This window comes from Arachis duranensis, chromosome 5 (genome assembly GCF_000817695.3).
Source record: "Arachis duranensis cultivar V14167 chromosome 5, aradu.V14167.gnm2.J7QH, whole genome shotgun sequence".
Lineage (NCBI taxonomy): Eukaryota > Viridiplantae > Streptophyta > Magnoliopsida > Fabales > Fabaceae > Arachis > Arachis duranensis.
The window spans coordinates 25,244,832-25,255,480 of NC_029776.3; the positions used below are offsets into that span (position 1 = coordinate 25,244,832).

At 31.5% G+C, this 10,649-nt stretch overlaps 2 protein-coding genes across 2 annotated transcripts; both read left to right on the forward strand.

Moving 5' to 3' along the window:
- Positions 1-452: 452 nt before the first annotated feature.
- Positions 453-2,354, forward strand: LOC107488866 (RING-H2 finger protein ATL47-like). Its single transcript, XM_016109641.3, is given in 2 exon segments — positions 453-2,068; positions 2,070-2,354. Coding segments are annotated over 2 exon segments (1,149 nt in total). The 5' UTR covers positions 453-1,124; the 3' UTR covers positions 2,275-2,354.
- Positions 2,355-3,416: 1,062 nt separating this feature from the next.
- On the forward strand, positions 3,417-4,564 carry LOC107488867 (ABC transporter I family member 17). The gene is made up of 2 exons (XM_016109642.3): positions 3,417-3,578; positions 3,653-4,564. The coding sequence occupies exons 1-2, from the start codon at positions 3,563-3,565 to the stop codon at positions 4,411-4,413; spliced, it is 777 nt and encodes a 258-aa protein (XP_015965128.1). The 5' UTR covers positions 3,417-3,562; the 3' UTR covers positions 4,414-4,564.
- The last annotated feature ends 6,085 nt before the right edge of the window (positions 4,565-10,649 follow it).

Here is a 10,649-nt window from a genome sequence, read left to right on the forward strand (position 1 = left end):
GTCAGAGCTCCAGGCTCCTTTTTTTTGTTTGGTGGTAGATATGCAGAATCAGCTAGGGATACCCACTGACCAAATATACTAATGATATGTAAATTCAGGCAAAAACTGGTAAGGACTAAGGATACACAAACTTAGTATTGGGCTTATTTATCTAGTTTAGACCACCCACACTTCAGTCTCGTTTCAGTCTCATTTCATTATGATATGGCACTTATTATCAACGCAATTTGACACAGATAGACGAGGGTTTGTAATTTTTAACTATCACTCTCGAGTTTGATACTCACTGGAGGATGGAAATGGATACTTGTTTGGGAGAGTCACCCACTTTATCTCTACAGTACTCGAAAAATTAGTCATTAAACTTCTGGTCTGATGGATATCCCGTGCAAACCAAAAAAAATGATATGGCACTTATTTACTTTTGTGACCAATATCGTTTAGCGGCAAATCCATGAAATTCTGCAAAATGTGTGACAGGTGTCTAAGGTTAGTGCCATCATCTTGTCACATGATTTGAGTTACAAAATGACAATTTTGCCACACCTTTTTGCTTCCTTTCAGTTTGGACTCCAGGGTCCGTAGGCTGTAGCAGCAAGAGGACCCCAAAAACCTTGGGTTTTGTAAGGAATTTTGTTCACTTTCACTTGTCTACCACTACTGGTATTGGATTGCAGCTAACTCAAATTCAGATTTCACACTTATTATTGTTGTCATTAGGGTTCTTTCTTTTCATGTAGAATTAGAATTACAAGTACAACCTGTAAAAGAGAGAGAGAAGTAGCCAGGTAACTGCAGAGGTTTCTAGATTTCAACGAAGGTAGGTCAACTGCAACGTTGACATTTTCTCAAGCATGTTTCGTTCCATGCTGTTGCCACAGTCATAGGACCCCATAGAAAAAATAGAGTCAAGTTGATTTCTTTTTCTCTCTCTCTATCTTTTGCTTTGTTTTTGGTCCTTTCCTCTTTACTTTTCCTTGTTAGTATGCCTAAAGCTTGCTTTTCTTTCACAATTGGTGACTTGGGCTTTGTCCCAAAACAAGAAAAGATGATAAATTTGTTCAAATTTTGAAATTGCAAGCTCAAATTTTAGTTTAGAACTTTGTATTATTCTCAGTTCTGTAATGCCATTACCATATTCTAAAATGTATAGGCTTCACTCTCAAATCCACCAGAGCAATGGTGCTCCTATTCTTTCTCCATATTCTCCTTCTTCTTCTTCTTTTTCTTCTTATAGTTCTTCTAATTCAGCTTCTTCATCCTCAGATTCTTCATCTGGGAATAGTAGAATAAGCCCTGCAATTATTTTCATCATAGTAATTTTATCTGTTGTGTTCTTCATCTTGGGCACCCTCCACCTGCTTGTTAGATTTCTCATGAGACAAAGATCTTCTTCTTCCTCATCAATTTCTCAATCCAATAGGTATCCTGAAATGTCTGAATCTGATGCATACCAGAGACAGTTGCAGCAACTATTCCACCTCCATGACTCAGGTTTAGATCAGGCTTTCATTGATGCACTCCCTGTGTTTCTCTACAAGGAGATAATTGGCTTGAAGGAGCCATTTGATTGTGCTGTTTGCCTTTGTGAGTTCTTGGAACAAGACAAGTTGAGGTTGCTGCCAAATTGCAACCATGCTTTTCACATTGACTGCATTGATACTTGGTTGCTTTCAAATTCAACTTGTCCCCTTTGTAGAGGGACACTTTATGCACCAGGGTTTTCATTTGAGACCCCAGTTTTTGACTTTGAAGGTCCATGTTATGAGGACGAAGATGGTGTTTCAGTTTCAGGATTTGGTGTCAGTGGTGCTGGTTCTTCTAACAAGCCTGCTGAGAATCACATAAGGAATGGGAAGAGGGTTTTTTCTGTGAGGCTTGGAAAATTCAGAAGCTCAAATAATAATGGAGTAGATGGTGTTGAAAAATGTGAAGGAGAGAGTAGTAATAGTAGTATTAGTTTTAGTAATAGTCATGGTAATTTGGATGCAAGGAGATGCTACTCAATGGGGTCTTACCAATATGTTGTTGCTGATTCTGATTTGAGGGTGGCTTTTGTGTCCAAGCATCAGTGGCAGTATGAGACAATTGATTAAGGGAAGAATAGCTACAACAAATGGGAACAATTTTTCTTCAACTGATGTTGATGTTGTTGAGGGAAAAAAGATCAGCAATGCAAGAAAAGGTGAGAGCTTTTCTGTTTCCAAGATATGGCAATGGTCTAGGAAGGATAACAGTAAGTTAAGAAGTTCATCAGAGGCTCGAATTCCATAATAATTCTATTTGTCACTGCAATTTTATTGCCATGGATGAACAACAATGTCAGAGGTACATGAACTGTTCAGTTTTTTGAATTTTGTATTCCAAGTTTCTAACCAATTTCATCTTCTTAGTGGTTCTTTGTTGAGATCCTTGTTCGTCTCATGCTTTGATTTAACCATTTTGTTTTTCTTTTTGTTGTAAATCATCCCATAAAAGCACTTTAGCAATCAGTGTTCTTTTAATTGAAATGATTCTCGACTCTTGAATCTTGGATTGTTGGATGAAAATTAGTCCTTTAATTCAAAAGTCTATTGAAGTTTTAGGCCTTAAGAATATTATTACAATTAATTATAGTGGTTGCAGTTTTGTTTCTAGCACAGTTCTTGGAAAGCTATATCTAGCAGAGATTTTTTGGAAAAAGAAAAGAACTATAAAAAAACCGGGAAGTTTCAGAACATTTTTCTTTAGTTGTGGGACCCTAATTGCATGTGATTCTTTTATCTAAGTGACAAAAGTGGTCTTTCTTATTAGCAATTTCTTGCAACAAGTGAGATGAGATAAAAGTAAGGTCAAATTAGGGTTGCTTTTTGGATGCTCTTGCTTTTGAAAAAAAAAAAAGTTGTTACTTGCATTAAATAATTAGATAATTTAATTAAATATATTAAATTATCTAATAATTTAAAGAGTTATGCTACTTATATACTAAATTAATTACTAGTATAAAATATAAGTTGAAATATAAATATATATTAAAAATAAATTAAACTATACATTTATTTATATACAAATATATTAGTGACTAATTTTAATGACTGATTTTAGTGTATAAATAATATTTTTGTAATTTAAAATACACTTTTTATGGAAGTAGCCACCTAATAACAATTGGTTCATCCCACTGCCATTCGCACCGCCATTCTTCTACCTGGTTCTCTTTTGCTGTTGTGTATGGATCGATTCAGTTTGGATTGAACCTTACAAGTTGTAACTCTATCCGAGTCAGCCGAACCATCCCTAAACCATTTTTCTTAGGTTGGGTCGATCATCAGTTGCAGACTTGTAGTGGTGATGCTAATAAAGTAATAATAGATAAAATATAATGAGAATAATAGCAATCAAACATTCAAACATCATATGTGGTGGACCCGCACTAAATAGAAAAAAAATTTACATGCGGTGTTGGGCAAGGCAGGCCGTTTCTGGTACAGGTTTGTTACTTTGTTTGATATGGATAGAAATAGGTCTTGAAGCGTCGTGGTGGTGGAAGTGGGAGATGTGATCGATTCACAAAATAGCAAGTATGTCTTCTCTGATAGGTAAAGTAAGTTTGATGGACTTCGTTTGATGGATTTTTTTTCATTCATTTGATGATTGTGTTTTTGAATTACAGATGAGTTGAAGGAGCAGCTTTTGGAGGTGGAGAATGGCGAAGGACACCCGAAAATGGAGGTACGCGATCTTCTGAGAGTGTCGGATGCAGGGGTCCCAATACTGAAGGGCATCAGTCTGGAAATCCCAAAGGGCGTCATAGTGGGAGTCATAGGCCCCAGTGGCAGCGGAAAGTCAACGCTCCTCAGGGCAGTCAACCGCCTCTGGGAGCCTCCCTCCGCCTCCGTCTTCCTCGACTCCCGGGACATCTGCCAGCTCGACGTGCTCTCCCTCCGCCGCAAAGTCGGCATGCTGTTCCAGCTGCCCGCCCTCTTCGAAGGCACTGTAGCCGACAACGTGAGGTACGGCCCCAACCTCAGCGGGAAGAAGCTTTCAGATGTTGAGGTATGTAAGCTGTTGATGCTGGCGGACCTGGACGCTTCCTTCCTTCAGAAGTCGGCGGCGGAGTTGTCAGTGGGTCAAGCACAGAGGGTTGCGCTGGCCAGAACTCTTGCTAATTCCCCTGAGGTTTTGCTGCTTGATGAGCCAACGAGTGCTTTAGATCCTATTTCCACGGAGAATATAGAGGCTGCACTGTTGAAGCTCAACAAGAATAATGGCATGACCATGATTATGGTGTCTCACAGCATCAAACAAATCCAGAGAATTGCTGACGTCGTCTGCCTCCTCGTTGATGGTGAGATTGTTGAGATTCTCAACCCTAACCAACTCTCCCAAGCCAACCATCCCATGGCTCAGAGGTTTCTTCAACTCACCACTTAAAATTATGTTTAATATCAAATTTTCTATCCATTCATAATAAAGTACTCATCGGTGTTCGTCTTTCTAATTATTTTCCTGCAAGGTCCCTTTGATTCAGGCCACGTTGTTTGAATCCTATATCTAATTATCTAAATGAACTGTATTACTGAAATCATTGGCATCTAGATATTTATTATTTGTATTTCTTGTAACAATGTGACCCAGTAAGGTAACTCAGGTTGCTTTTTGGATGCTTTGGTTTGGTTTTCTACAGAAGCTTGTTTTTTCTTTTTTTTTTTTTTTCTTTCATCTTTTTGGATTAAAAAGAAGAAAAGGAACAAGGAAAGGATTCGATTCCTTCTTGTGTCTCAGTCAAGCTTGTGTATAACACTACTTAAGTACAAAGTATGGAATTCTGATATTGTTTCAATTCAATTCAATTAATTATTTGTTTTGATTAAATTTGTGAGTGACAAGTTTTTATGGTATCATAGTTGGTAGCTAGAAAAGCATAATGTGGTTTCTCTATTGTTATAAGATGAATTGTCTTATAATTGAAAGGAGATAGAAATAGAAATAAGGGCTTGTTTGGGTGAGCTTCTAATAAAAGATCTTTTTTCGAGTTATCTTTTTTTAAAAGATCTTATAGAGAAGTAAAAGTAATTTTATGTTTGGATATCTCATGTAAAAAGGTCTTTTTATCTATCAATTATGTTTAGGTATAATAATATAAAAGTATTTTTTTGTTTATTTATTACATGAAAAACATCTTTTTTTTAAGGAAAAAAGATCTTTTAAAAAAAGATGTAAGTGCATATTTGGGCGCCATTATTTTGTTAAAAAAAGATCTTTTTTCAATGAAAAAAGATCTTTTTTAATTTTTTAACGTGTTTGGCAAATTTCTAGTAGTAAAAGTAAAAGCACTAGTAAAATAAAAAAAAGATCTTTTTTGAGAAGCTGTAATTTACATTTTTTTTTAAAGATCTTTTTTCCTTAAAAAAAGATGTTTTTCATGTAATAAATAAACAAAAAAGTACTTTTATATTGTTATACCCAAACATAATTGATAGATAAAAAGACCTTTTTACATGAGATATCCAAACATAAAATTACTTTTACTTCTCTATAAGATCTTTTAAAAAAAGATAACTCGAAAAAAGATCTTTTCTTAAAAGCTCACCCAAACATGCCCATTACAGCTTCTCAAAAAAGATCTTTTTTTTATTTTACTAGTGCTTTTACTTTTACTACTAGAAATTTGCCAAACACGTTAAAAAATAAAAAAAGATCTTTTTTCATTACAAAAAGATCTTTTTTTAACAAAATAATGGCGCCCAAACATGCACTAAATAAATAAATAAAGTATAAAGATGAAGTTAGTGAAATGAATTGGTTTATGAGGGAAAAAAAAGATATACATTATAAATATTGAAATTTGAGTAAAATCATGTGTGACATATTATGTATTCGATTTTTTTTAAATAAATAAAAAAATTTATTTATATTTACATGTATTTTTAAAATTATTTATATTTTTATATTATTTTATTATCACCGCAAACAAAATAAATATATTCATATTTTGTTTATAGTGTAAAGAAATAATATTTATTTACTTAGGGTGTGTTTGGCGAACGCGTTCAAAGAGAAGTGCGTTTAAACATTTTGAAAGCTTCAATTTTTGGTTTGACAAACTTTTGGTTCATGAACGCAGAAGTGATTTTGCATTCAAAACTACTTTATCCTTTATGCATACTATTGTATTATTTATATTATTTTTGTTTACATGAACTATCTTTTTTTATTATTTACTATTTTTTATTAATTATTTATTTAATATTATACAAAAATTTATATTTGTTAGTTTTAATTAAAAATATATTTTGTCAATTTTTATATATTATTTTTATTTTAGTATATAAATATTAATTTTATCATAGAATTAATTAATAAGATCTATTCAAATATCTAAATTAAAATGATAAAATAATATACAAAAATTATTTAAATTGATGTCTATTTTAATAATTTTGTATTTAAAAGTGATTTTGAGTAGTGTAATCCAAACAACATTTATTTTACTATAATCCATTTTGATATAAATATTGCCAAACATAAATCACTTAATACAAACTTACTTTTTATCAAAATCAAGTTTGTAAAATAATTTTATTCAAAAACTGTAATCCAAACACACACTTAGCCATCAAATCTACCTAATCAAATTCACTTCAAGACAATTTTCTTTAACTTCAATTAAATTATGGTTGCGTTTGTTTCTAACAACGGGATAAGATAAGACAGAATAAGACATAAAGGACAGAGACACAAAATTTTATGATTTTGTATCATATTTTGTTATAAACTAAAACAAATTATGAAAATTTAATTTATTCTCATTTTTTTATTCAAAAAATTTGAGACAAAAAATATAATTATAAAAAATTAACAAGAATAATGAAAGAAAAAATGAAAAAAGTTGTGTTTCTTGTTAGTGTTTTTGTGTCCTTCCTGTCATGATGGACACAAAATACACTAATTCAGTATTCTTGGACACATTGTCTCTGTCTATGTCCCCTCTTTCAAATACGATTTTATGTCTATGTGTCCCTGTTTCAATGTCCTGTCTCTTGTAAACAAACGCAGCCTAAATGTGTTGTGACCATCAACCTTTGTTAATCACTTATTAGGTTTTTTTACTTAAATAAATTAAATAGGATCCAAAATTACTTAAATCTCCAAAAGCAATTTTTGAAACGTGAATATTCTAATCCTAATGATATATAAATCGTGCCAGAGGAATTTGGTTTATATAATATGTTAACCACTACACCCGAGATGATTTATGCATGAATGACTTTTAAGGAATAACACATAAATTGTCCTAAGGTGGCCAGTTTTACCAATTGTATGTGAATCGTCCCAAGTTAAGAGGATTTATATGGTTTCAGACAAAAACACAAGACCCTGTAAAGATTTATACGATGTGAATTTTGCATGATAAATGAGTAATCAATTAAGTTCCTGTCTGTCTCAAAGTGGGGTTTATAACACTGAAACTCCGAATAGTTTTGGCATCGTACTATCTTTTGAATCTGAGGATTGTCACTGTCATTTAGAATTAGAATCCGAAAAATACTATGAATTTTCTGGCCTTTTTACTTTGGATTAATCCTTGAACACAACATTTTTCTTTCATTTTCTATTATTTGATACTTTGTACCTTGAGTCTAACCGTGATTTTAAATATTTTGTCTCAAACTTTACTTGACACAAAAACATCACAAGCACTTGATTGTGCAACTCTCTTTTAGTTCAGATTCTTTGTTCAGTTACTCCCAGACAGTGGTGCTCAAAGCCTTTGGCATACTCTGTTAAATGCACTTGATCTCGACTCTTAGTGCTCTGTCTCAAGGGTTACTTGACACATTTACACCACAAGCATATGGCTAGGAAAACAACTCTTTGAGATTTTAATCATATTTGACCTTCCTAGCCATTGATGCTCAAAACCTTGGATCTTGCTTTTCTTTATTTTCTTTTTACTGTTTCTTTTGCTTCAAAGATTAAGCTTTTGTTTAATTCAGAGAATTCATAGTAGTTCTCTAAATTCCTATTCCTTATGCACCAATATCCTTTGATTCAAATTCAACTATGCACTGTTCATATCATACATTCAGAATCAAAAATATTACCACCACAATTAAGTAAATAAGACTACTCTTAAATATAAACTCAATTTCTCATGCAATACATCACTTCTTTTCTTTTCTTTTTAGATTCAAGTTCAGTAAGTGGTACATGAGACAATTTTTTTTAAACTAAAAGCAAATAACAGAGTGAAACTAAATCTAAAAACTGAAAGTACTAAAGATCATGCAGGCAATCAAAATAACAGAAAATAGAAGACAACAAAATAAGAACGGAAGGAAAAATAGAATGAAAAGAACTCAACCACCTTAGTTATGCTGGTGGCCATCTCATTCCTCTGGCTATGCTCCTTCATGAAGAACAATCATCTTCCCATGGTGCACATATGATAAGGTAAACAGAGAGCACACTCTACACACACCAAACTTAAAAGTTTGCTTGTCTCCAAGCAAAGAAAAACTCTAGGGTGACAAAAATTATGTTTTATTTGCTTCTCTTCCTGTTCTAATCACTCTGCATGACCAAAACACATGTAAAACAAGAAAAATTCTAAAAAAGTTGAGATAAAGTAATTTAAAACCAGAACTAAAATAACTATAATACTAAAATCAAAATAACTATAAAATTAAAACCAAAGTGACTGCAAAATCAAGAATACTAGTAGTTGGGTTGCCTCCCAACAAGCGCTTCTTTAACGTCACTAGCTTGACGGTTGATTGTTGCTTTTTCTTCCTCTTCTTTCAGTTAGTTAAGAGAAATGACTTTAGTGAACATGAGAAAAAAAATGATACCCAAAAAAATAACTCCCATACAACTCTCTGATTCATTAGTACCAAGGAAAGCATATTCAAGTATTGGGGGAGAAGATTTTAATTCAAATGTGGGCGGTGCATTCAAATTTTTCTTCTCAGGAGCTTGCATGGATAGAATTAAAGGGACTTGTATGGCTTCCTCCGAAATTATTGGAATGTGCAAGCATGGATTGTGCATGGCTTCCTCCTTTATTTGTGTATCTTCCTCCTTTTTTGTGCATCTTCCTGCTTTATTTTTGCATCTTTCTCTTCTTCCATGTGTTAGGGTTGAGAGTTCTCTAATTCATTGGAGTATGAACTCCTTTGATTGATTTCTTCACTTTCTTCCATAGGATCTTACATTGTATCTTTTGGGAAGGAATTTGCTTGTTCCTCTTCCTAGGGCTTGATAATCAACTCCACATATTTCTCTATATTTTTGAAACTTATCCTTATGTCATGTATGCATTCTTTCATGACAAGTTCAAGAGCTGATGACTCTTGATATGAATAAAAAAAAGATGATGGTTCTTGATATGAGTAGAAAGATGATGGTTCTTGATATGGATAGAGAGGTGATGGTATGAATATGGAGATGGTGATTCTTGATAGATGGAACATGGAATATTGAAGTTTCTTTGGCCTTGATTTTTCCAACCACAATTCAGGTAGTTCTTCCATCCACAATAATATGAATAACTCATTGGGTGTGAGTAGTAACCCATGTGATCTATACAAAACACTAAACAGAATTAAACGCGCCATGTAGTAAACAGAAAAACAAAGAGAAAAGAACAGAAATAATTTTATTTTCATTTTTTTAAAATATATTAACAAAAAAAGGTTATGGACGGATTTGATTTTCACCCGAAATCTTAGAGATAAAAAAAATACTTAACCCTAATTTTTATTATTCTAACAATTTAATAATTTCAATCATTTAAATTTCAATTCTCAAAAATTGGGTTATAAATTAATGTATAATTTATTTATTTTTTTGATATGATTAATGTATAATTTATTGTGGATTGATTTATTATCCAACTTTTTTTTATAAATATTGTAGTATGTGAAAATAGTGATTTTTTTATTATTATTTGAAAAATTATTCATAATTTTTTTATTATGTAATTAACTTAATTAATAATCTTTATTATTATTTTTCTACCAAAAAAATCATATTTAAACTATTTATATATTTTTCTGATATTAATAAATAAATAGGTATTTATACTATTATACTTATTGTCTTAGATAATATTTAAATTTATTAAATTTACCTATATTAAGAGGAGAAAAATTATGTAATAAATCATATGTTATAAAAATTAGTTGATTTATACATAAATTAACTTTATTAAAAATAAAAAATAATTTATCATATATAATAATTCTTGATATATGTAATATCATGTATATATTAAAATGATCTATTTTAATTATGTGAATTATTATTATTATTGTTGTTGTTGTTGTTGTTGTTGTTCACATTTTCATTACATTAGTAAACAATATTTAAGATTAAAAAATAAAAAAATAATTATATATTTTTTAGTTTGATTAAAAAATCTCTTGTAAGTATATCCAACTTTTATATATACTAAATGTATTAATATTTAATAATATAATATTTGTTACAACAATGATTAAAAATATTAACTCAAGTGAGTAAGATTAACTTAGGTCCATTACTCGAATTCGAAATCCAAATTAAGTTTCTTATCTTAGGATTCAATATATATGAAATTTATGCGTTTTATCTCAAATTGGCTCAAATTGAATTTCTGTTGTTAGTTAGAGATAGTAATGTATATT